The sequence below is a fragment of the Crocodylus porosus genome, unplaced genomic scaffold (assembly GCF_001723895.1).
Source record: "Crocodylus porosus isolate Cpor-Errol unplaced genomic scaffold, CroPor_comp1, whole genome shotgun sequence".
Classification (NCBI taxonomy): Eukaryota; Metazoa; Chordata; order Crocodylia; family Crocodylidae; genus Crocodylus; species Crocodylus porosus.
Window position 1 is genome coordinate 4998148 of NW_017728939.1, and position 26656 is coordinate 5024803.

At 46.2% G+C, this 26656-nt stretch overlaps 1 protein-coding gene and 1 long non-coding RNA gene across 5 annotated transcripts in view; one reads left to right on the top strand and one right to left on the bottom strand.

Annotated features, from left to right (window-relative positions):
• Window positions 1–26656, bottom strand: part of LOC109318455 (protein argonaute-1) — a 124413-nt gene that overhangs the window by 69008 nt on the left and 28749 nt on the right. Inside the window, exons 12-19 of one of the 4 annotated variants that reach the window (XM_019547736.1) lie at window positions 24918–25102; window positions 23827–23986; window positions 22787–22877; window positions 16717–16911; window positions 15640–15774; window positions 14579–14680; window positions 12952–13151; window positions 7208–12001 (exon numbers count right to left, since the gene is read on the bottom strand). The exons of 1 other annotated variant lie outside the window; for it this stretch is intronic. In XM_019547736.1, coding sequence (XP_019403281.1) covers window positions 11893–12001; window positions 12952–13151; window positions 14579–14680; window positions 15640–15774; window positions 16717–16911; window positions 22787–22877; window positions 23827–23986; window positions 24918–25102 — 1177 coding nt within the window. In that variant the 3' untranslated portion in view covers window positions 7208–11892. Of the gene's footprint in view, window positions 1–7207; window positions 12002–12951; window positions 13152–14578; window positions 14681–15639; window positions 15775–16716; window positions 16912–22786; window positions 22878–23826; window positions 23987–24917; window positions 25103–26656 lie in introns of those variants that run through there. 2 more of the 4 variants (XM_019547738.1, XM_019547741.1) reach the window with 2 other exon arrangements.
• On the top strand, window positions 2070–14572 carry LOC109318457. The gene is made up of 3 exons (XR_002103253.1): window positions 2070–2154; window positions 7345–7354; window positions 14561–14572. It is a non-coding gene; the product is annotated as an uncharacterized LOC109318457 (long non-coding RNA).

The following is a 26656-nucleotide window of genomic DNA, read 5'->3' on the forward strand; positions in this document are numbered from 1 at the left end:
CTGCGTGGCCGCCGCCAGCCCCCGGCGCGCGCTGCCCCCGTCGGCCGCGCCGCCCCGCGCGCACCAACCGCCGGAAGTTCCACCCCCGCCCACACGCCGGTCGCAGTCACTTCCGGCGAACAGCTTCCGGCGAACGCGCGGAAGGAGGCGGGGCCGGAAGTGGGAGGGTTGCCCGGGCAACCGTTGCTAGGCGGAGCCGGAGGGAGTTAGGGAGACAAGCTAGAGCGATTTTACACGTGGTATTAATTTTCCTCTATAGTCTGTGTAGGGACAGAATCCAGCACAGATGTTGAGAGAGGTAATATATATATGTACAGAAAAATAGAGAATATAAAGAATATATATTTACATACAGAATACATATAATGTTGAGATTGCTATATCTATCTAGTTTCTGTATTCAAACAGAATATATACTCTATATAAATATGTTGAGATGATTATATGCAGAAATTATATAGAGGATTTTTTTAAATTTATATGTTCTCTTTGAATATAATTCTCTCTTTATATACATAACACATATCTCTCCCTATATAGACAGATATACATATGTATATATCAATTTTTTAGATAAAGGGTTTTATACATATACACACAGATGTATGTTGAGAGATGTGTATATATACCTACACACACACACACGACAGAGAGAAGTATAGAGGGAGCAAATATATACATAATTCTCTACATGTATGTTGAGAGATGAATATAGAATATACATAGAGACCCTATACTCTATGTAGAGAGAAATTACATGTAGAGATATATCTAGTTAGAGATTACATAGGACATATATATATTATTTCAACATGCACATATTAGCTTTCAACATATGTGCATAGAGATTCTCTCTCTCAACATAGAGGAGAGTGTACACACACACACACACACACACCACTAGCATCTTCAACATACATATATGTTGAGAGATGACTAGAGAATATATATTACACACACATAATGTATACTCAGTATGTGTTGAGAGAAAATAATAGAGAAATTAGAGATAATATGAGACATAGGAAGAGAGGAGAATGAAAGAGGTAATCCAGAGAGAAACTTATACCTATATAGAGAAAGAGGGAGAGGGAGAGAAAGAGAGTTTATACACTCTCCCCGCCCCAAGGAGAGCAAAAGATTAGAGTGCAAACACACAAGCTTTTGTGAGCTGAAGTTTACTTCATCAGATGCTGTGAAAGGATGTGTAGAAACCAAAATATAAGGGGAGAGAAATCAGAATGCAAAGAGCAAGGTAGTGGGAGAAAGCAAGGGGAAAGAGGGGCAGTGCTGGGGGAGGCCAACAAGCAAGCAAGCAGTGAACTCCCAGGAACAAAGGAGACACAAAAAATAATCTAGGCAAGTTAACTTAAACATCTTATACAATGAAAACAACTCCCAAAACAGGAAAATTAAGTATAAAAGCAGCAGCAAAGAGTGTGCGTTTGGTGGAGAGAAATTATGACCTGGAAGGGAGTCAAGTGGTTCACAAGAGGTGACAGGAACAAGCTGGAAGAGAACCTTGAGGCTAAATGAATTCATGCAACTTTATTGCATTTCCTGTAATCTGTCAGTCAGGGGAACCAGTCACACAGGAAAAGAACTGTTAGACACCCACCTTTGCTTTTTGTTCTCCAGTTACTCTTTGCATGTTGATGGAGACATCAGTCACTTGCACTTTTGATTGGTCTTTAGGATTCTCTTTCAGATTCATACCAGGTGCACTGGTTGAGATGCAGTAACTCTGTTTTCAAATGGGTATTATATTTAATAGCTGCAGGCATGTTAGTAGCAAAAGATAAATTTGTCTTAAAAATTAGTACCTGTATTCCCTTTAAAAAGAAAAAGTGAGGAAAAACCAAAGAGGAAATAAACTAAAGCTCCCCAGACCATGCACAGCAGTTACTGAATGCATCTGTCTTACAGGAATGGATGAAGTGATCCCTACATAAAAGTTCACTCTGTAGTTCAGTTGATCAATGATAGTACATCCCATCCTGTCAGGTTCCATCAGAAAGGCATTTTATTATTCCCTTAGAAAAGCACCATGCTTATCCACAATCCAGTACACGTTTCCCTCACTGACCACTGGGGTTAGGTTCCTAAAAGTTCCCGTGGTTGGCAAAATCGTGGTTGGTAAGACAAAAGGCTTAGGTGGAAAATGCCAGGTGGAGGGCTGATGTGCAGTCATGGAAAACCGTGGTTACTCAAAACTGCATACCGTGGTAGCCAAAATGCTATTAAGTGTGGATACTCAAAACCGTGGTTGGTGAGGGAAAGCTGTATTACAGTTCAACTATTAGAAGCAGGCAGTATAAACTGCTTCAGAATTTCACAGAGCTGACCATGAAGAAAATAAAGGGCCCTTAGAGTAGTTTGCAGAATAAAACATTTATTTTTTTAAAAAGCAGCAAGGGGCAAAAAGGATCCAACTAAGGTTGTTAAGCAATGTAGGCTGCAGGGTGGAAATTAACAGTCATTTTTATTTTCCCTTCTCTGCACTGTATTACCATTGCCCTCCTGCCAGGATTAGCTATGCCAAACGTACAGTCCTATACCACCATCCCTAGAAAACGCTGTTAGGGAGCCTGGAACCAGCTGCCCAATTTGCTCAGTCATTTAGTGCAGAGCAACAGGGAAAGTTTCTGAGAATTTCTTTCTATGCATGCACACACATATACAAAAGCCAACTGCTGTTTTTGGACTTGAAGCTGGTACTCCACTGCCAAGCGTGGTGATATCTGAGACACAGACTGCATGTGATTCTTACTGCACTGAAAGTTAGTCAGGGAGATGCAGAGCAAACCCCAAACTGACAGGGAAATTAATAGCTTGACTGGTACTTACATTTACATAGAAGCTGGAGAATGAAAGAACTGATTGCTGTTGAAGATGTGTAGTACAGATAAGGCCTTTCTGGTTTGGAAGGGGGAAAGATGGTTAAACCCTCACTCGTGAAATATTCCCACACACATCAATAAGGGAAAAAACAGACTAAAGCCTGCCTCTACATAGAAGCAAGAAAAATGTTTTCCGACAGGCAGCACAGTATCAGAGCAGGACATAATGTTCCTGCACGCTAAACCACAGCTGCCTGTGGTTTATGGTAGATGTCCAACCCAAGGCAGATTAGAGAGGGAGCTCATGCCTTCTAAAGAAGTGGGATTGTAAGTAAATGGCATTATACATCACAACTGAAGAGCAACAGTACTTTAATCCTTTTACTGACCTCAAAGGCAAGGTTTTCATTTGCACCCAAGAGCCAATGGATAACGGATTGAGTGCATTTTTCTTAATCCTAGACATACTTGTGAAAATGCACGCATTGTCTGCGAGGAATGGAGTTGTTGCTGTTCTGCTGCTGTTCCAGGTCCCCAGGCTGTGTGTTTTTTTGTTATGCCAGTGCCAATCCAGCCCAAATCTGGACAAGTCATTCCACACTGAAGAGCCTGGAGTTCAAATTAAATGGCTTGTCTACACTAGAGAATTTCAGCACTGAAAGTACTTCAAATACCTCTTGCTATACATGGGAAAGTACTTGCAGTGGAGCACTTCAACTAGTGTAAAGGCAGGTCAGAATTAGTGCATTTTGCACCAGATCTGTCTGCAGTAACACATGAAAAGCACTAACTTCTCAGTGGTACTCCTGTAGCCAGGCTGCACACAGTTCTAATCTCTCTCTGAAGGAGGGAAGGAAGGAGGAAAATATATAAATAGTCTACTAGCAGATGAGTGAGTGGAAAACTCTTGGGAACAGAAACAGGGACACAATAAAGGGTAGTAATCCAATGGCACAGAGCTGTCTGGATAAATAGGTTGTTCAACTCCAAGATGCACACTGCATAGTGTCTAGTTAGAGGTGCAGTCCTCTAGGACCATGGTCTCCAAAACGGGGTGCATGCACCCCAGGGGGTGCGCAAGACAATCCATTGGGGTGTGGGAAGAAAATATTAGAACTTCTAAGTATACATATATTGGGGGGGGGGTGCTCAAAAATTTTTTTTACTGATAGGGGTGCACGATCAAAAAAGTTTGGAGACCACTGCTCTAGGATATGCCAGGCTACAATAGTTAAGTGCCACTGCCAACACCCTGAACTTTTTGCTATGATAGGTAACCCATAGGGAATGGGCAGTCAGAAAAGTTTTACCCAGCTATAAATAAAAGTAGGGGTGGGCCATTCAGTGACAGCTGGATATCTCACAGTGAGGATTAATTATAGGGGAGATAGGAGATTTGATGTGTAATATTAGCAAAAGGAGATTTCCACCATAGTGAGAGCTAGAAGGGCAGGCTCAGACATCGCTACTCCTAACTCCCAGTCCCCCAAACCAGCATGCAGATGTCCTCTACCAGTTCAAGCTGAACAGACAATGATTTACTAACTTCTGGCTCATACCATAAGTCCACATTACCAAGGCTGGACCTCACACACACTGCAGAAGGCTGTGGATGCAGCTGGGTCCTTCTGCTCCAATGGCTACAAATAACACCTCAGGACAGTAGTTTAGCTGTACCATACACATATAGTCACCCTCTCCCAAATTAAACATGAGCTGCAAGACAACTTTAGCCCACATCACGTGGCTTGATGGCCAAAAAAGAAAACATGCTCTGGGAATGACAAATTAACTCCAGCCTTTTGGGTACGCTCCTTTTTCATGGAACATTTCTTGAGCAACTTAGCAAGGTGCTATGAGATGCTGGAGAATAAAGGCCCCCATTCACTATCTTAATACCTAAACTCTTGAAGGAATTTGGCCCTTTACCGCCCCTTTGGCACTATTTTTAGCATCCTATGTTCAAGGCTACTGAACGCACACTTTAAAGCTCTGGAGCTGGTACAGGAACGCTGTCACTCAATAGAGCGGAGGCAGAACGAGGTGAAGCGAAGTGGGCGCCACTACACAGACTTTAGATTTTCCACAGCTGTTTCCTGCTGTCTCAGGCAGCAGGAGTTGTGTCATTACCTGCATTTTCCTTCTTGTAAACTTAATTTTGGATAGGAAAACAGCTTTACATTACTGGGACAAGCCTCAGCTCTACCTTGCTTTGGTCCTGCTAGCTCTGCCTTTCACACCGGAGAGAACAAAGTCACAGTGGTAGGGGGAAAAGGGGTCAGTTGGTACTCTCATACAATCTAGGATTTGCTCATAGCAGTAAGGGTGACCACTCCTGAACCCAGCTCGATTATCAAGTCTGCACTTAAAACCATTTAAAATCAGAAGAGGGAGTCACTTACCATCTAATTTAAAACATGAAAATTCATAATAAAAAATGCAACTATTAACAATATTTCCCTACCTGCAGTCCTATGAGGCCTTGTTGTTAGAGTTAACATTTTGTGTTAATGGGGTGGGTAGGTTCAACCCCGTTGGGAAGTGTTAGGTACACACAGCGGTGGCCTCAGCAGCCTGCCCACACGTCAATGGCCTTGTTGTAACCGGCTTTGTTGTAAAGAGCATTTTTCTAAGGGAGGTTATTTGTAACCCTGGCTGATGGTCATACATTTCTAAGGCTCATTTTCATCCACATGAGAAAGGACATGCTTGAAGCCAAATTGGATTCTGTTATCTACTTGTTCTCCATAAAAGCTGTCTCTTGTGCAAAATCACGTACAGCTTGGATATTTAAAATGGTTAAGGCCATCCTGAGCAAGAGACACTTTGTTCTTCTTTTATGAAAGGAAAGTACCGTTGGCCAAGAGCTACTTACATTTATTTAATGACCGTATTTTGTGGACTCTGTGCAACAAGTTATATTATACACATCTGTTGAGCCTGGGGATTCCATTAAAACCTCATTTAGTTCCACAAATGCAATTCATTGTTGTATTTGATTGAACTGAGTATCCTGCTTGGATGCCTGCTAAAAGCAGGGCCCCATTAGGACCCGTGCCATACTATCATCGTTGTTGTAAAACTCTAGAAATATGGGTTTGCAACCTCAATCCCCAAACCTTCATTACGGACCAATGCAATATTCCATGTTTCAGCCAAAATCACTGTTTCTTAATTCTGTTGCTACTTAGGGAAACAACTGCACAATTACCCTCAACTTGATTCATGTGCATATGTATACACCCGCACCTGAAATCTTGCTTCCTGTTAAATCCAGAAGGCAGGCCAGGAGCACAGGGCTTAAAACACAATAGATGCCAGGCCGACATTTCAAACAGACTCCATTTTTCACTACATTAAAGGCAGCTATCCAGCACCATTCCTGGACCCAGCTTGATGATCACATACCCATATGAACAGTCCCTTTGGAATTTTAAGATAATCCCACCACAGCATGGCTTGTTAGAACTGGTGCAACACATGAAAACAGCAGCACAAATTTGTACAGATCTTTCAGAGACATCCACCTGGAAATCTATCGCAATGCAAGAGTTCTCCATGTTACGTCTCGAGCCAATTAACAGGAAATGGACTGTGTAGCCATTAGCAAGCACTTACTAAAGTAACGATTGCTTAGCTTTATTCAACAAGCCAATTACCAATCTCTCCTTAAATAATTGTTTGAAAAAGTTATGTCAATATTTATTTGGAAGACAAACCTCAAATAAGAGCCAAGTGAGTCATTAGAGATGGCAAGCCACCTCTCTCATTAGATCAGGGTGGGGAACATGTAGCCTGGGGGGCAGATGTGGCCCACCAGGCCATTCTATCCAGCCTGTGGGGCCCCTAAGAAATTTAGAAAATTAATAGTCATCTGCCCTGGGCTGCCTGTCACGTGGCCCTTGATGGCTTGCCAAAACTCAGTAAGCAGCCCTCTGCCCAAAATAATCGCCCACCTCCTCCGATACGTTTTTCTCCAGGCCGCTGAAAGGATGAAGAATTCTTAAAAAGGAACATGCCAAATATTAAACAACGTGGGCCCAGGATCAAGGTAAGCCCCCAAATCAAAAAGGAAGACTGAACACAGTCCTTGACTCATCCTGGCACTAATAACTTCATGACAAACCACAGCACATGCTCAAGCCATACATGAAACTCGCTGTCATTTGTTTCTGCCTTCTGAGCTATACGTACTGACAGTCCCTCGACTCAAAACCCTGTTTGTGCTCAAAAAGAGGCATTGATACAGACTGCATTGTTAATTCTGCAATTAAAAAGAAAATCCACTTTCAGGCAAGAAATGATTTTTTCGGAAGTCACACACAGGGAAACTCCCTGTACAAGGGAAAAAATACATTGTATCAAACTTCTGAGTCAGACTTTTAATTCAAGTCGTACCAAACGTACAGCACATGCATTTCCCTGTACAGTAGGTCTCTGACAACCATAAAAAAGGCAACAAAACAAAAAGACATTGGAGATCATAGGCCAAATCAAATTACAGGGGCAAAATAGTTGCCTTTCTGGTGATGTGTACCCTTTCTTCATTTCCCGCAGAAGGTTTACTTTTAAGACACTTGGATTAGTTACCATGTTCCAATAGATTTTAAGCAAACTACTCATTCACTGCAATATTTTCCTCTCAATGAAACTGGAATAGGCTGGAAACCAAGGAGATTTGGAACCCCTGCAGTATCTGATGCATTCCAGCTACAAGCAAAAGACTTGACGGCTGGTACTCAGATCCTTTATTTTCTTGCATTGGGTGTGTTCCTCCCCACCTCCCTCTAGGTGGTTCTCCCGCAGAATCTCACTCAGGAGTGTCACCCCAATATATTAACACTGCTTTTATTTATTAGGTCTTCTGCCAACAGTTACAGGAACACAGACACTTAGGACTGCAAAGTCAAAAACTGCAAACATAAAAGTCAGAACCAAGGCAAAAAAACGCACAAATGCAATAAAGCAAGTTTAAATACAACATTCTGGAACTTTTTAATCCAAACCTTTTCTTTTTTTTTTTTTTTTTTTTTTTTTTTTTTTTTTTTAATAAAGAGGTGGTTATGATCTTACAGTATTTTCTTTTTGGCCTAATCCAAGAATTTCACTGCTCTTTACCAATCTTAAATTCCACTCATACAAAAAAAACTGATAATCAACCTTTAAAATATAAGCCATTATTTTCTTTATAAAATAAGTTTTGTGCTGCTGCTTGTTTAATAAGTACTGTACATCAACTGTTCATATCTATTTAACAAATGGACCATACAAAGTTCAAGCTAGCAAAAAAACAAAACAAAAACCCAACCCAAAAAAAACAAACCTCACAAGCAACACAAAACCAAACTGAGTGTCTTGTGAACATCCTATGTACAGTTCAACACTTGCTTGTATAAAGGAGGTACAAAAGGGGTTAAAAATTGAACACAAAAGCACTGGAATCCCCGTCAGTTTTCTTTCACAACTATTGAAGTGCAAACCACACACAAGATATGAATTTCACTTTTTTTTAAATGTTATTGCTGTTCTGCTGTCTGGCTTCCCCTCCCAAAAGAAACACATTTATTTACTTGTACTCATTTTCCAAGAAAACTCTTTTGTGATGAGATCCTGAACATTTCATCAAGTGTTGTACATCCCAGAACACCCTCTGTGCCCTCCTTAGGTTCTTTTGAGAGGTATGTTCTGCCCTCAAGCACCCCTTGTTGTTCAGACATGAGCATGAGGTCAGCAAGCAGCATTAAACAACTGACAGAAATGAACTGCATGCACTTGGCAATGTTTCTAGTTGTAAGAGGGATGCGTGCATTTTCAGAACGTACAGACTCGGGAGTCATTTAAGATGCTTACGTGGGCCTCGTGCCCAACTATCAATTGTAATAAGCATATGGTTTACACATCTATTGGCTATGGGTAGTTAAAAAACGCACAGCACCACAACATGCAGTTATTTGTTTGCATTTCAGACAACAAAAGGGCAGAAATACAGAATGCCGAAGCCATGTGGAAGGTACAGTGCATAGTCCATTATACAAAACAGCTGTTAACTTCTCCAAAATGGAAACATGGTTGAGGGCACAGCAGCTCTAGAATTTGGCATTTGTATTGGTTCAGAAATGGAAAACCCAGCACACATGGGGTGAAATAAGGGCAGAACATGATCTGCAAGCTTTCAGTTGAGCGTTTCAGGAGCTGTGAAGCTTTTGTGTAGTTACAAATTGCTGTTAAAACTAGGTGCTACATCAGTGAGTCTTCATTCATAGGTCTCTATGAACAGCCACCTTTCGAAGGAGTGCAAATCTTAAGGTCCATTTTACATTTCAAGTCTCAAGGTTAAAAAGAAATTGTTACAGAGCAACAGGTTGTTTCTGTAAATGCCCACGCCATCTCACTTCAAATGGTTAAAAATGGCGTATGCTATGCCATAGCTTCTAAAAGATACGTCAGAATTCTAGACCCAACTAAAAACGTGAAAAAACTAGAAACCAAAAGCCTGGGCCCTTGGCTACAAAAGAGCAGCCAGGTGCTTTCAGCTTTAATGCTGGTGAACAAACTGATTTACAAAGGAAACTTGACCTAAGCAAAAGATGCAGAGAACATGTGACCTAAACTTAAACAGTATCCTTAATGAAGAGTTCTTTACGTCAAAAGGATGGGTTCAACCCCACTGGGGGATCAACCCTGCTATCTATGGGTACATGCTGGAGTTCGGAGGATGAAGTGAAGAGGTGCTGAATGTGTGTCACTATGCAGGCACTTGTGTAAAGGAATGTAGGCTTCTCTTGTTGACACTTAGTGTTAATGCATTCCCTACTCTCTAACATCCCCCTCCGACCCCCAAAGCTGGCTACCCTACTGAGGAAGAAGAGTTCCTGGCTTCCTTCCTCTGGCACCTTGCAGATATACAGCAGTGGAGTTGGACACAAGGTGCAAAGGAGAATGTGATCCAACACTGTAGGCTTGAGGAGTACAACTGAGCTATGTTTCGAATCTTCACACAACGTGGCATCGGTGGGCTCAGCACTTGGATTGCATAGCATATTGGTGTCTTACTTCTTCACAAACATGTTGCCCCAAAAGAAAAAAAAAGAGTACAGTGAAGTTACTGGTACCAGAACAGAGTGATGGGTCAACGTGATCTCAAGCTGGTCTTAGCAAGGCAAGTCTAAACGTCCAAGTTATGAAAAAAACGTGTGCTTATCGTAATGTGTACTGGCAGAGGGCAGTGTCTATGTTAGACTTTAAAAATTCATTCACTTTGGCAGGAAAATGATGAACAGAACTGCTCCCCCTGTCAGTCCAATAACAGTGTAAAAAAGTTCCTTCTCTCGCTGAAAGGTTTTAGTGCATGCTTTAATATTGAAAAATGATAGCCTGCCCATCTGATATAGCCAAGTAGTCACTGCTACCATAGCCTTGCCATGCTGAATGGTCAATGCAGCAAAATGAGTTTGAAAAGCAGTTATGCTACTGCTGGGGGGGGAAACAAAACAAAACAAAAAACCCCCACACACAAACCAGTTTCCTTCCCCTGCCCCCTATAAGAACACAAATCAATAGGAATTTCCCCGTGATAGTAATATGCATTTCATTTTTTGGACTAATGAACAATCTGGCATTGCTTCAGATTAAAAACCCCATGCACAAAATCAGTAACATTGTGATACAAAAAGCAGCAAAACCCTAGCAGCACAAGCTACCAAGACACTTTGAACATGCTGGAGTTGGGGCATATAGTAGTTGAGAGCGCAGACTGCCCACAGTGGCATGTGATGGATGCACATGACAAATGGAAGATACACAAGAGCATTAAAAAAGAATACCCCAAGGCTGCACAGACTGCAGTTTGCATTACACTCATTGGACAGGAAGTACTATAAATCTCTGGCATGAATATACAAAGTCTCAGGAAGTGCAGTGATGTAAACTCTGAGAATGTTAATGACTTGTGTATTTTGGCAACAGACTCAGTATCGTATAAAAATAATGTTTAGTAAAAAAATCCCAGTGTCCATCATTATAGAAATTCAGAAAAAAAATATCAATATGGAGATTTCTGTCTTCATGGGATGAAGATGCCCCCATTTGTCAGAAATGGAGTTTTAAATAACAAAGTAGTACACTGGAAACAAAAAAAACGGGTCAGCAGCTATTAAACTTGTCCTATATGAAAGTGCACATCTTTCAATGGAGTTTAACCATCATGAGGTTGCGATATAACAAAAGTGTAACTCTATGAACATAAAATCAACTCCTTCGGATGGAAATATGGACCATCACCAAGACAAGATTACTATTTTTTTTTTCCTTACAAGATAAAAACATTGAAATTTTGCAGCATCATAGTAAGGCACTCACCCACGGAAAAGTCTGTGACTGTTGCTTCAAATGGCAGCAGCTAACTAGCTTTTAACACAAGGAAGACAATTTTCATCAGTTCTGAGCTAAGTGCTAGGGTGCCTTACATTATATGGGGGGAAATTATTTTGGGGGGGAAATGTTAGTGTTAGAATTTTCCTATAAACTAGTTATTTTTTTTCTTCTCAACCCATTAAAGCATCTGGTATCCTAAAATATTAGTTTTATAAATCTAGTCTTCTGTTTAAGGCTCTAAAAATCCCCTCCCCCGCAAAAAATATCTACCGGCGTCAGGCTGGCAATGGAGGACCAATCCCACTATTTCACAGTCAGAAGTCTATAGTATTGCATTTTAAAATGAAAACCTGCTTCCGTTTTGTGGGAAGTTCTATCCCTTCCTTAAAACGCCTTCATTGGTTTGGTCAGGTTAAAATTTGCAAAGCCAGAAAAATTAAAAAACAAAGAACAAAAACCAACAACAAAACAAGACAAAAAAATTTCAGTCTCTTCCAATATTACCAAGGTGTCTGATTTTTCTCTCCACGTGTGGTGTTGGTCTCCTGCCTGAATCGACGCTGCCTGCCCTGCAGTGATTTCTTATTGGAAAAAAACAAGGTGTCCCAATGCTTCCGTTTTTGTATGGCTCCTACAAATCTGAAAGCTTTCTTGAGTGAGGTAAAAAAAAGTTAGGCTTTCAAGCAAAGTACATGGTACGTAAAGTGTCCTGATGAACCTGCACAGCCTTTGCCAGGGCCTGGGGATCGCGCCCGTTGCTCTGTCCGGATATATGGCTGCCCTCGCCACTGAAAGTGCAAAAAACACACCATGATTAATACATGCATCTACAGGGCCCGTCAGACAGCTGGGCCTGCTGTGCTAGGGGCAGCGCCACACACAACAGTGACCACGTCAGCACAAGAGAGCACTGGGGAGTACCACAAACAGCTGCAGTGGGTAGCATGACCAAACCTAGAAAGATCAAAGTAGTAAGCAGTGGGCATGGAAACTGCATATCCACTGTGCAGGACCTGGAGTCCCACCACCCCTCTCAGCCATCACATAGGCTAGGAAGCCTCTAGCTCCCACACAGCAGAAAGGGCTGGACTCAGTTCCTGGAGTCAGGCACCAGTGAAAAAATTGCACCACCCCTGCCCATTGATCCAAAGTAGGCAAGCACACCAGCAGGGAGTCATGATGGCAGTGGCAGCAACAAAGGACTCCCTCCCTCCACTCAGCACAAGTACTGCAAAGCCAGCTTCCAAAAACCCCTTTGCTGCTCCAGGCCAGGACAGGGGCCAGCTGCCAGCAAGTCAAAAGGCAGGACCCCAGCACAGAGTACTGTGGAGATCCTAAACAGTGCTACAGGTGCCCCAGGGTGGTGGCCGGATCCCTACAGCTCGTTAAAATTGTTTAGGGCCACTCCAGCCCCTACAGCAGCCCAGAACTAGCGGGAAGGAAGAGAGGATGGCTTAACACCTGGGCAGAGAATTCTGCATTATGCCTCTTGGACAAAAAACAACTGGTAAAAAAATCATTCCTCTGAATCTTGCAAGAGAAGGGGGTTTCCTGTAAAAACTAGCTCAGTCAGGTTCCAGGATAGGCTTTCAGACCCCAAGGCTTGCTGTTGCCTGTACCAGAGCAACAGGGCATGAACACATACCACCCATCTCCTCTCTCTCACCTTGCCCTCTGCCTATGCCAGACAGAGACACTACAGCTCCGAGATTCTTTCCACGCCCAGACCCTTGCTCACCTGTCGTGCTCTTTGTCCACGAGGTGGTATCGTGCCCTGAATGCCACTAACCGGGCATAGTATGCTGGTGCCGGGATGGAGACAGAGCGGGTGCATCGCACATAGGTGTGACAGAGCTGGTACGTGAGGATCTGCAGCTCATCTGCTGTAAACCGGTTGTCATCCCAGAGGACGTAGTAATGGGAAGGTCTGCTCGTACCCTGGGGAGGAGGGGATGCGTTGAAGGTGCCACCAGGTTGTCTTATGATCAGAACCAGCAGCAGGTAGGTGGAAAAACCTTGGTGACCTGCTCCTCCCCTGCCCACCCAATCAAAATGGGGATCAGCAAAAGCGCTGCACAGGAGATGAAGGTGGCATGGGAAAATGCTTGTTGCACAGGAATGGGCTACAAAGGCACTTGGGGAAGCAGGTGGCCCAATATCAGTCCTCTCTCTTTGCAAGATTATGCAGAGCAGGAAGCTGTGTGATCCAGGGGCTGGAGCAGAAGTCGTGACAGAGGAGACCTTCTTTCCCCAAGACAGAGAGCATCCGACCAAGCAGCTCAGCTAACTTGTCTCTTACATTCCTCTCCTGCTGTACTATTTGCTCTGTTAAGTCACGAATTCAGGTCAGGAGCAATGCAAGGCAGAAGTGCTTAAGTTGCTGGATAAGGGAGACTGCATGTAAGCCATTATTAAAAGCAGCTGCCCAGTCCAGCCCCTGCCCACTGTTGCTATGCCGGTGATACGACAGCAATAAGCTCCTGACCCTGCCCATGGTACCACATCACATACTACTCTTGCCCAGCAGCTGCCTACAGCTCATTAACGAAGCTAGTGCTCTGCTGTCCTTGGAGTAAGAGAGGAAGTCTAAATGCAGGAAGCAGCTGCAAATCAGATAAGATGCTGTCGCCCTCATCTGCCAGGGCAGTTTCCAAAAAACCTCAGCCCTCTCAACAGCTGTGGAGTCAACTGATGGCAGCTCTGTGCTGAGAATCAATACAACGGAAAGATTTCCAGATCCCTTCTGACAGTGAGGGATGCCAGCAGGAAGTCTGAGGACATGATTCAGCCCACACAGCAGAGAAACTAGGTGAAATGAGGACAACTGGACTACTATTTTTTTTTTTTTTTTTTTTGAAGACAGCCAGCCCAAAACAAAGGACTCACTAAGAGAAGGTATCATTTTCAGGGACCCGGGGGAAAGGGAACTTAGACATTACAGGTTACAGCAAGCCAGTACACTGTCCACTAGCCACCAGGGACAAACAGACCCAGAAGGCCACAAAATGGCAAAGCTAAACAGTTATGAACCGAGCATCTTTTCCTGCCTAGCACACATTCCCCTCTCAAACCTAAACCAAATCTTCCAGAGGGGGCAAGGAAATCCCCCTCCCCACGGCTGAAAAGCAGCTTCTTCAAAGCTTGGGGAGCAACAACAGCACCACAGCAATGCTGCTCAGTCATCCAGAGGAAGAAGAAAGAACAAACACTGCACTCGAATGGAACCACAGGAACCTATGCAGAGCTCCCCACGCTGGATTCTGGCCAAGACTCTGGGAAGGCAGCACACCAACACCACTTGCAACTTCCACCAAGAAGGGAAGGAAGCTGGACAGCTTCACCCCGAGGGCTATGGGACACGGTACCTGAATGCCTGCATGACTGCAAAGGTAGAAGTCGAATTCAAATGGGTGGGTGATGTTGGTATCCACAGTTGTTCCTGCCGGGATGTTGCCACTCTTGCCAATCTGCAGAGATTAATAACAGAGGTGCAAGCACTCCATTGTCTGGTTGCCTTGGCTGCAGTGCTGTATACCTCACCCCCTCCTTCGCAGAGAATCCCACACCTTGCTTTGTACCAAAAAAGGAACTCCAAGCCTTCAAGTCCACAGTGTAACTGCTCCGTTCAGTTAGAGCCATATACGCCTCAGCTGCAGGGTCCACTCCTTTGAAGGAGGCCACAGACAGAAGCTTTCTTGTAGCAGCCACACATGGGATACTTGCTCTTCAGAGATGTCTACAACCCTCCCCTGCCTGGATGGGCTTTAAAGAACTAAAACATTCAAGGCCACCTGCAGAGCGTTTCCATTGGGTCATGCACCTGTGCCACGGATACAACCACACTGCTTCTGATTCCGAGGCCAATTAAGCCTTTACTTCCAAGGTTACATATGTGCCCTCAAATGGGGCCAGTGCTAGGACGGTTCTGCCCATCGAGTTGGGTACAATAGCAGCACGCTGGGTATCACCCCAAATGGCCGGGTTCAGAACTCAGGCACCAGCATGTGGTGGGTCTGAGAACCAAGAAAAGAAACTGGTGTGCGCACACGCACACACACGCTCTGCTCAAAAAGCTGTGCTTACACACTACCCCCACTCCCCAAGCTGCCTCCCCCCATACTCTCCATCTGAATCTACATGCAATTTCCCAGGTAGAGAAACGCTCGTATTTTCAGTCTCACAGGTGCCCTTTAAACACTGCCTAGGAACGCAAAACACAAGCCAGCAACTGCCTGGATTTCTCAAGCTGGCACAACAGGCAGTGAGATCTCTGTTGTACATGATCTCATCCCTGAAAGGATTGCTTCCATTTGCTGGCACTATGTATGCTACTCAGGTAGGCCAAGGGCCTCTCCTGGAAGACCAGTCAAATCCCCCAGACCCCAAGATTAAACACCCTCCTACCCACACATTTGGAAGCTCTCACCCTCTCGTTCTTGTCTGCACAGAAAAGGCGGGTGTGGTGCCGTTTCTGGACAACTATGTAGGTGATGCCAGGCTGATAATCCTTTTCCAGTTTGATGCAGGCATCCCGGATTGCCAGAAGCTCGTAGTGAAGAATCTAGAGACAACAGTGGACTGAATGAGAGTGCACTGCCTCTTTACCAGAGGGTCTGTGTTGTCCCCCTCACCACACCCAGACACTGTTTGAGCCAGTCAAACAGGGAGACAGCTGTACATGTACCATACACTATTGGGCTGGCTTCAAGTGTGCTAGGTTTCTCTAAATGCAGTTGGATCTAGAAACTGTGCTGCCTTACAACCAAGTATCACAAACTCCTCATCATGTGCATGAAGAAGTACAGCTATTTCATGATGGTTTCCCCTCCTCTTAAAAGCAAACATGATAAGCTGTTAACTACCAAACTGACAGCTACCAGGGCACTTCCAGGTCTCATTTGTCAAACCCAGTCTCAGGATGTTTCTATTGTAGTTCAGCCATCAGTTGCAGAGCCACCCCTATGCATGGGCAGCACAGTTCTCACCTCTGAGCGTAGGTGCTGTGATGAGGATGATCTCAGGCCCCAGTGCACCTGGCAGCATTTGCTACCTCTAGAAAAGAATGTGCCAGATGGGAAGAGACAGATGCAGATCCCTCCCCTTCTGGCAGATGTGACCCATCACTGAGGACCATTTGTACTTGGGGCTGTCAAAGTAAATCCATCTTTGGGTGGCCCAAAGCCACTTACCCAGTTTCAGCCCAACCTGTGTTTGTTCTTCTCTGAAAAGCTACCCGGGCCACTTGCCTCCCCTGGGGATTGCACAAAGAAGCTTTTTGATTGCAACCTGAACAGAGGTGCTGATAAGAAAGTGACCCAATATTATGGCTAGCTCTAACCCAGAGAATTACCTCTGCCATTCCCTGCATTCAAGAGTTACACTGCACACATAACAGAGCCAACTGTAAACTCAAACATCCAGAGGAGGTGATTTTGGATCCTTGATCTTACCTCCTCTGACCATGTGTGAGCAAGGGACAGCAGAGGGCCAGTGGTTTCCTTACCTGTGGGAGCTGCCCCTCAGGAACCCCATCCCGATAGAAGATGATCCTGGTGGGCTTGAAGCGGGTGGACTTGTAGAACTGGATAAGAAGTTCCCTCACCATGTATGACAAGTCCTCAATAATCTCCTGTCGCGGTCGCTGCACACGCACGGTGGCACAGTAACGGCTTGGGTGGGCATCCATGCTGCCCACAACCTATAGTGACAGAAAGGAAGTGGGCCACACTCAGGAGTTACAGAAGAAATGGCAGGGGATGACAGATTAGTTTTGCTGTGCAGCTGCAAACAGAGACATCAACAACCAAGCCTCTTAGCTGAAGCACCATGCCCCTTTCTTCTCAAAGAGCTCAGGAGATACAGGATTAAAAAAAAAAAAAAAAAAAAGCAGGGACTGCAGAGAATCAAGGTCCAAAAGGAAACGCTAACTGCTGCCGTCTCCTCTTTGCTGGCTTGTGTAGCACTACTGGGACAGCCAGGCCACTGCTACCTCCCTCCCTTTTGCCACAGGGCAGGACTGCAAAGCACCTATTTTCTTTAAAGGCATTACTGCCTGTGGGACAGTGTGGGACTAGGACACAGGAGATCTAGACCCTCCACCCCAAGCTCTGCTGCCAATCCCAAGGTGATTTTGGACCGTCTCAAAAAGTCACCTCCTTGTTGCAGACACGTGGATCCTGATAGCGCTGTAGAGGGCTCTGAAGTGGTATTAATATAAGTAAGCATGGAACAGTGTTGATCAGTTCCTATAATGCCTGTCTACAAAAGTACTTGCCCTTTCAATCACCTTCCTTTTTAATGCACCAGCAACAACCACCATGCCCCCTCCTGAAAAAAGAGCACAGAACCACCAACATGATGCTAAATTGGCAACATCATTGCTGCCACCCTCATCTCTTCCTTCCCCGCTCTATCACCCCTGCTACATGCAGCCAAGAAATCATGAACGGCTGCTCTTGTCCATGCCGTTGTAGGTTATATCAGAAGCGCCACCTCTGTTTCACCACTTGTGGAATGTCACGTGCTTCTGTAAGGGGCTTGTTCACAGATGGAAGGAGCTGTACCAGACTGATTATTATTATACCACTGAGCCAAAAGGAGAGTTATGTCCAGACAACACAAACCTGTATTCTCTATGCAAAGCTGCTGCAGCTGTCCATGCTTAAGTGCCTGTTTAACAAATGTCTCAGTGCTTTCCTCTAGCTAGGTTCTCACCTCAGGTCATCACTAGGTATCCAGACCACATGGCAGTATTTAAGCCACATAGGAAAGAGCAAGAAACACACTTCCACCCAGCAGGCAACTCTTACTTGGCAAATTAAAAAGTAAAACCTCTGCCAGCTGCATTTCACCCCTAGTTCTGCTCCCCATTGACAAAGTGTCTTGAACAAAACCAGGCAAACAGAGAAGTGTGGTGCCTCCTGGGAAACTGGGACATAGTTTCTAGGGTCAGAAGGGACCTGAGCAGATCATCTAGTCCGACCCCTGCCATGGCAGGAAAGACTACCGAGGACAAACAACCCCAGCAAGGTGTTCATCTAATCTCCTCTTAAAACCCCCCAGGGTAGGAGCCTGCACCACTTCTCTTGGAAGTTGGTTCCAGATCCTAGCCACCCTGACCGTGAAGTAGCGCCTCCTGATATCTAACCTAAACCTACCCTCTGCCAGCTTGTGACCGTTATTCCTGGTCACTCCTGGCGGTGCTCGGGGGAACAGGGACTCCCCCCGCCCAAATGCCTGCTGACCCCCCTGACTAGCTTATAACAGGCCACTAGATCTCCCCTCAGCCTTCTCTTTCGGAGGCTGAACAGGTTCAGGTCCCATAGCCTCTCCTCATAGGGCCTGCCCTGCTGTCCCATGACCATGCGAGTGGCCTCCTCTGGACCCTCTCCATGCTGTCCACATCCCTCCTGAAGTGCGGCGCCCAGAACTGGACGCAGTACTCCAGCTGCGGCCTGACCAGTGCCGCATAGAGGGGGAGGATCACCTCTTTGGACATCTGCCCCCACTACTCTTCAGGTTCCTAAGGAAAGGACAAGGGTAGAGTAGCCCCATGCTTCTTGTGGTTGCTAGAGAGCAATCCTCCCAAGGGCCCACAAAGAAACCATTGGGTATTCAGAGAGACTGGAGCCTGGAAGGGTCAGGGGCAAGGGCCTGAGCAGCTTGCTCAGCTGTGATGCTGTGCAGAGAACATGAGTCACCAGATACTATGGAACAAACCTGCCCTGGGGTTCAGAAAGGGACATGGTGGCAAGTCGTGTCCATGAAGGAACTGGAATATTTCTTCCACCCATCAAGAGCAAGCAGCTTCCGTATCGTCACTTCCCAGCTGAAGAGCCAACTTCCCCTCTTCATGGCCCCATAGCTGCCTCAGGTACAGGTCGGCAGTTGGAGTGGCCACTGCCAAGAAGCTGCCATTGGAGAGATGTTCACAGTTCCAGACAACTGTAGACAGTGCTACAATGCTGTACTGGAGAGGCGCTCTGAGCCGGAGCGCAACTAGCATAAAGGAGAGAAGCTGCGAGTGGCACATTTGTTCCCTGCAAGGGCTCAGTTGGTTTTGGGCCTACCACCCCAACTCTTGTCTGAAACAGCCAAAATCAGAGGAACCTCCAGAGCTCACTCCAGGTTCTCCTCCCCCTTCCAGCCAAGAGAGAACTCTAACTGGAGCAGTTGGGGTTATCCAAGGAGAGTGGATCACAGGCAGCATGCGTAGCAAAAGCCTGCCTGTCTGTCTGTGCTCCCTTTTAGAAAGCTTCTGCAAACTGAAATAGATTCAATGCTGTCAAAAGGCATCTTTAGCAGCAGAGCCAGAGGCCAGGACTCCTGGGTCCCAGTCTTAGATCTGTCACTCTTTGCCTTGGTGATGCTGGACAAGTTGCAGTGAGCCTCATTTTTTTTTTCCTACTAGGAAACAAGGATACCAGTGTGCCAAGTATGAGAAATATGCCACTCTGGGAGAGATCTTCGAAGCAGGGATGAGAGCTGCCTCCCCAGGGTGCTTGAGGCATGGTGCTGTGAAAGAACAAAGTACTGTTACTGCACATCCAGCACAGGAGGCTAAATCCTCTGGGACTGTATTACATGTCAGCAACACCCAGACTGCCTACCATGCCTTTGAGTTCCTCCTTACGTTTAATATACTGCTCTTTAAGGGCCTGACTGGTCCTTAAAAGAGCATTTCTCACCATTTCAGTAAGCTTTGGGGGTCATGCTGTCTCAGTGCACCAGCCTACTCCAGGTTTGAGGCACTGCCTGAATGATGTTGCCAAAACTTGAGATTAAAAAAAATATCACAAAAATGATAAGGCTTGGTCCTAGCATCCAGGGATCACATGGCGACACGAGAATCAAATCTTCCATTTTAAATAAAAAGTTAAATCCCTAGTAGTTTGGATGGTGGAGAGAGACTTGGAAACATGGCCCCCCAAAGCTCAAACACCCAGAGGCAACGTGTAGAGGGTGCACATGTACCCCCTGAGTGTGACACTGTCTGCAGTGCCTGAGGGCAGTCGCCGCCGCCCCCCGGCATCTGTGGGTGGTCAGCAATCCCCATGGGCTACCGCCACTGCTGCCAGCAGTGCCTGCGGGTGGTTGCTGACCCCTGGTTGGCGCTCGCCACCGCCAACAGTGCTGGTAGCATCTGCAGGATCCCCTCACTCCCCACCGCTGCGCTCCTGCACCTGCCTTTCCGCGCCAGATGCTGGGGGCATAGGTCATTCATGCAAAAACCCAAGCACAAATAAAGAGCCCCAAGTTTATATTTAAGACCTCATGACTCATCTGGGCCCTGACTCATGGCTTCCAAATGCTAAGGGCTGCCAAGATTGGGAATTGGTCCAGGCTGTCTTCCCTCTGCACATAGCAAAGAGCATGAATGCAAGGTATTTAAAATAACACACGTGTAGTAGCTAGTTCTCTACAACCCAAATCCTGGGCTCCCTGAAGCGAGACATAAAAATCTTGCTGATTTCAAAAGGGCACTAAACTTGGGATTAAACCACAAACTAGAGCTCCCCTGCTGCTTCAGGCTAAAAACCCTACCAGGTGCTTAATCAAATGGCATTTTTTACCCACTTCATTAATACCTCATATGCTTTTAGAAGTCAAAAGATTGCTGATGCTGTTCCTCCTGCCCCAATCCACCTACGAAGGTAAAATCAGCACAGCTAGACTCCATGGCCCCTAATGCTGCTATACATGCCACCAGAAAAGCACGCTGAATTGACACACAAGTTCTCGCTGGGATTCATCTCTACTGCAGACAAATTTTCATTGCCTTAAAGGTTTTGCAAAATCTCACTGAAGTTTCATTTAAAATTTAATATTTCATTGACAAACTCTCTCCCTAGATGTACATTTGCAGAAAGCATTTCTTAAGAGGTTCCTCAGTCACGTGGAAAACAAAACCACTTGAAAGATGTTGTCAGTAATTGCAAAAGCCATAAAACACCCAGGTCAGACAGGCTACAGTTGTCTCGCCCGCAGAGGAGAAGCCCACAGCACTGCCTGTCCCTTTCAGACTGAGGAGTAACTACTCAGACAATGTGTGTGCATGCCAAGGAAAACTTGTGCTGTGAATCCTGTGACACTCAGGGTTTAATAAGGACTCTACTAACATACTCTATTGCTCCTGCCAGGCCCCAATATCTTCCTTAAGGTAGACAAAACACATGGTATCGTGTTAAAATCCCAAGCAAGTTGTAAGCTGCCATACAGTCAGGCTTCCCCATCACCTTCCCCTTGCACTCTGATGCCTCAGCCTAGCAAAGGTATCCAGCATGGCAGAAAAGGCACTCATGTTCTGGTTGTGTTCAAGATCAAGCTTCATTCTAGGCACTTTAATACCCTGGGTCATGGGCATGCAGGAGGAGTACAACATGCTTTCTACTCCCCCTGTGTAAGAACTGTCTTCCCACTTGGCTGCAGTTTAAGCTGATCTCTTTCCTCACAAGATAGTTATGCAGGGTCTGGCCTGGCTCACACCTGAACAGCAGGTCTCCACAGAGAGCCCAGGTGCACAATAAACAGTATTAGGGATTCAGTAGCAGGTGTTCTTCCATCTGGTCACAGGGCTAGGCCATTTCATGGACAAGGCAATCAATAGGACAAACTCCCTACCACAAAGGGCTTACCCACACAGATCCCTTTCCCAGGGAGAAGTGGGCTCTGCATGTCAAACACAAAACCACAGGTACTCCCAATAAAAAGCCATCTTGGGAAACACCTGGAGACCTCGCTTTGCAAGATCTGCATAAGGCTGGATGGATCAATTCCAATGGTCTAACCGTAGACCAAACTGCAGACACTAGGCTGCTGGGCAAAAGATGAGCAAGGTGCACTGTCCCTGACCTCAGATCCAGCTGAGAGCCAGAATTTGCCACCTGGTGGTTAACAGCAGCACCCATCACACCCCAAAACTGGAGAGGTCTTGTACCCGCATCCAAGCCACAGAACAAGTCACTGTCCATACCACTCGCCTACGCATGCCTCAGCAAAAGCACGGAGGTCCACAGTGGTCCTCAACAGCACAGGTGAGTGCTTGCACCACACCTACAAGCAGCTCTGGTCAGCACATGGGCAATACTTCCCCCTTGGCCCAGGCTGCAGTGGAAGGAGCATCAGCCTGAGGCTTTCAACAGAGTACTGGGGTTTTACATGGGTCCCTGTTGCATGTCACTCAGGCCCCATCTGCTGGTGGCTGCCAGAATTCACTCCTCAAGCCCCCTCCAGCTTCCTGGCTTCTGAAGAGGAGAAATCAGCCCAGCACCTGCAGCCCTGGGGAAGCTCAGAGGGCTGAAGCCAGCACTCCAGGGACAGTCCTAGCTTGGCTGCAAGGGCTTCAAGTGGTAAGTGTAGCCCAGTAGCTCCAAGATTCCCTGAGTTGCTGTATTTGGGTAAACCCCAGTTCGAGGAAAGTGAGACTTGCCCCCCCCCCACAACCAGTACAAATGGCCCCTTGTCCGTTGCCCCATGCTCCTTGTCCCTAGCCAGTGAGGCACGCCCACCCCTCTCCAAAAGGCAGCTAGAGATGGCAACGCCACCTAGCTCCCACGGGCCAGAAGGGAACTCACAGCTGTGATGGAAGGCTTCTTCCCATCTCCTGCTGGCGGGTGAGTGACATCAGCTCCGAGGAAGATCACTGGCTGCTGAAAGACGGCTGAGCTGGTTGGAAAGAAGAGACAGCAGAGAGGCTCTGGTTTAGAGTCAAACTGCACTGGCATTAGCCATTCCCAGACACTGATGGAGATGAAGTGACAGAGTGTACTAGAGAATCCCCCTCCACTCAGACTTGCCTAGATGTGACAACTAAATAAGAGAAAGGTTTCAGCCTCCCCCTCCTCTTAGAGCCTACATTTGCCTTTGCTCAAGGTGCAACAAACTCCATCCCACCTCTCACAGCCACCCAGCCTCAGGGCTTTGAGGGAGTCTTTTGTGAAACCATGTTTCTTACCAGTTTGGTGCCAGATACCTGCTCACCAGATACCCAAAGCCAAAAAGGAATGCTGCTGCAGACCCCAACCAGACATTTAGGCCCCTACCTAGCAAGAGCTTAGACATGTGCTTAGCTTTATCCACAGTGTAGAGCTAAGTATGTAGGCTCTCTCTTACCGCCCACTCCAACTGCATGGAAGGAAGTACTTGGGTTTAATCTCAACCTACTATATACATTAAGTTTAGTGACCAAGGGGGAAATACAGAACCAGTTGTGTCAGTTCCTTTCTGGAAGAGTTTACACCAGCCTTCTGCATCTGTTCTCTGGGTTTCCTGAACAAGCCACTGTGAAGGAACTATTCTAGAGGCAGGGCTCTTGATCTACAGAGAAGAGAGTTTCCCTTTACCCTTCCCAAGCTAGAACTAGCTCAAGAAAGTGCTGAGACTTGCCCTTCGCAAGTGAACTCTAGTGGACATCCCAGCTTGATTCTGACATCCCAGGGCTGCAGGGGTTGGGAAGAGAAAGCTCAGTGGCACTCTCCAGCAGGAGCACACCTTCAGGGCTGTGCCCTGCTCTACCACGGCAGAAGAGTTGGGATACAGGGCCCTTAAAGCAAGTGAAAGCCTGAAGGAACACAGGAAGAATGTGCCACGCTTCTGACAAGGGACTTGTACGTACCGCTGATGAGGCACAAGGATGTTGTTGATTCCACCCAACTTGACATTGATCTTGAGGCAGAGATTAGAGAGGGTCTGTGGAGAGGTCTTCACTACGTTCTTGACCTGAACGCACTGTGTGGCCATCCCCAGGAGTGTGTCCCCCACACGCTTTACCTCCGCTGTGGGCAGAGACAAAGCATGAATAGCCTCCAACAACAGCTTTGCATAAATGGATATTAAAGGGAGACTGTGGACAGCTAGAAGAGGAAGGGGATTCTGGCACCAGGATTCCTGGGTTTTATTCCCAGACTCAGCTGCCAGGGGCTCCAGGCAATTGGCTTACCCACCTATAAATCAGGTACAATTATTCTTCAGCCACCTCATTATTAAGCTGGGACCTCACGTATGTAGAAGACAGAGGTCCTGGATGCAAGGTGAAAACCACACATCTCCCTTCACCCCTGGCTTTCACCTTTCCACGTATTTGACCACGACTTTATTTATTGCATTTCAACCTCTGGGTGCTGAAAGTTTGAGTCTAGTTCTGATCTGTTAATGAGCCCAGGGCTTGTGAGTATAGTTGCACAAAAGTCTAGGGCTGAAAGAGACCAAACCTGATCTCCTGTATTAGCCCAGGCTAGAGACCTCTCCACCCGCCTCCCCCCCACAGTGATTTCTGCAGCAAGGCCATGGCTTCTGGTTTAACTGCAGCATCTTTTGGAGAAAGGAGCCATCTAATTTTAGATTTAAAGGCTTCAAGTGATGAAGAATCCACATGTGCCTAGATAAGCTCTCTCAAAGCCAGTACACAGACCCATCTGGGAAACAAATGCTGCCGGGGGTGGGATGCAGTTCAGTCCCAACAAAAAGTTATTTTCACTGGAATCCTCTTTCAACACAAAAAATATTGCTATTTAAAGGTGAAATGTTATCCACCATCCTGGCTATAGGGGATGAGACAGGACTCACTGCAGAACATTCAATGTAAATCAGTCCTCAAACTGGAAGGGGGAGTGCCATAGGAGGAGCCGCTTGCACGATGGCACTGTAGAGACTACAAGCATTTCTTGTAATCCATCCCCTACCCCGGGGTGTCCCTCACAGACATACCATACACCGGTGTTTTCCCTGGTAGGATAACAATGATGAGCTGGAGCCCTGAGTAGGTGTTTTTGAGGTGTCGGAACATGGGCTCCACACTGTCCGCGCCCTGGGCGTATTTACAGAAGCATGGCTGTCCCTGGATTGGCATCCCCGCATCCTTGGATATCTTGCGCAGCTGGTCTGTGAAGTTCCTGTACCAGAACAGAAAGCACAAGTCAGTCCCTGAGCAAATTCTTCCTCAAACCTACACCGTCGGAGCTGGCACACTGCAGCACAGGGTGGAAAAGGAGCCCATTTCACTCCCCTTGCTCTAGTTGACCTGTAGTTTTTATAGGAACCAGCAAACCCAAGAGAGATGGAAAAGGGAAAGGGTACCTCATCCCAGTCCTGCACTCAGCATGCTTAGGGGCCAAGTGCAGAATGGCTGGAACAAGCCATTGCTGGCTGAATGGCTCCAGTCCAGCAAAGGTCTCCTTGCCTGCCCAGCTAGTAATTTGTTCTAATAGGTGAATGAGTTCTCTTGAGTAAGATCACTCTATAAAACTGATCTGGGCTGCTAGAGTCCCATAATTTTGCCAGAGGTGAAGCAAATCATTCACCTATCACTGAGCTTCAGACATTAAGTGTTCTGAGCTTCAGACATTAAGTGTTCAGCACATGCATGCAGTCAGACTGTTGTGTAATGTTAAGTTTTTGATTTGCTTCAAACATCCCAGCAAGAAGCCCCATAGCCCACCAGCTCCAGCTGGCTCTGTTATGTTGCCCTGACTTTTTGAGGTCACATAATGACAACCTCCCTTTTATCAGCATCACCTTAAGCATCCCAACGACTCCATTAAATCTGTTCACAACTGTCCCAACTATTGTAGCCAGTGGCCATGGCATGTCTACAGCTCAATGCTGCACCAAGAGTTTAAGTGCAGATTAAGGCAGTGACCAATATGCAAGGAAATAAGACCAGCAAGCTTTGGCGCCGGATTCATGTGGGAATTCACAGGGAGGATTGGTCCCCAGTACAACCCCAAGTCACCAGCAGCACTGCCAGACACAAGGCCAACTATCATTTCTCAGTCTTACCAGATTGTTTACTGGGGACAGAACCCAGGAATTTTCAAGCCTTCCCAGAGGACAAGAGTTCAGAAGCTGACAGTCCGTGTTTGGGCTTCTAGAGACATGCCAAATAAGCAGCCAGCTCTGGAGGGTTACAACACATTGCCAGTGCACCCCTGCCCATACCTAAACAGCATCATGGATGATGCACCCCCAAAGGTTTAAATGCTCAGGACAGCAGGAGGGGTGGAAATATACTCTGCCTTTTTAAAGAACCCTTCTACCCTTAGATGAAGGCAGAAACAGCCCTGTTGCTTCATATTCCACAGCACAGAGCAGACCACCAAGGTTGAATCTTCCTTAATAAGGCAGACACAGCAGGAGGCTCTCCAGAGACCAGACAAGTTTAGAAGGTGTTGGAGGAGGCAGAAGGGAAACCCAGGGGCTGCAACGAATTCCAAGGTAAGCCTGAAACCAGGCAAGACATTCCCATTTGCCAGACAGAAGGTGACAAAAGCTGACTGTCAAACTGTGAGGAGTACAAGTAGAGAAGTTTAAATCTAAAAGCTTCCAGCTACTAAAAGAGGAGCAGGGTGTTGAGAAAAGCCAGGTGGCTCTTTGAGAAGTTGCTTTATTCAAGCATCTGGGCACCCTGAATCCTGCTCTGGCTTTCCCCTCCCCACTGCCACTCCCAG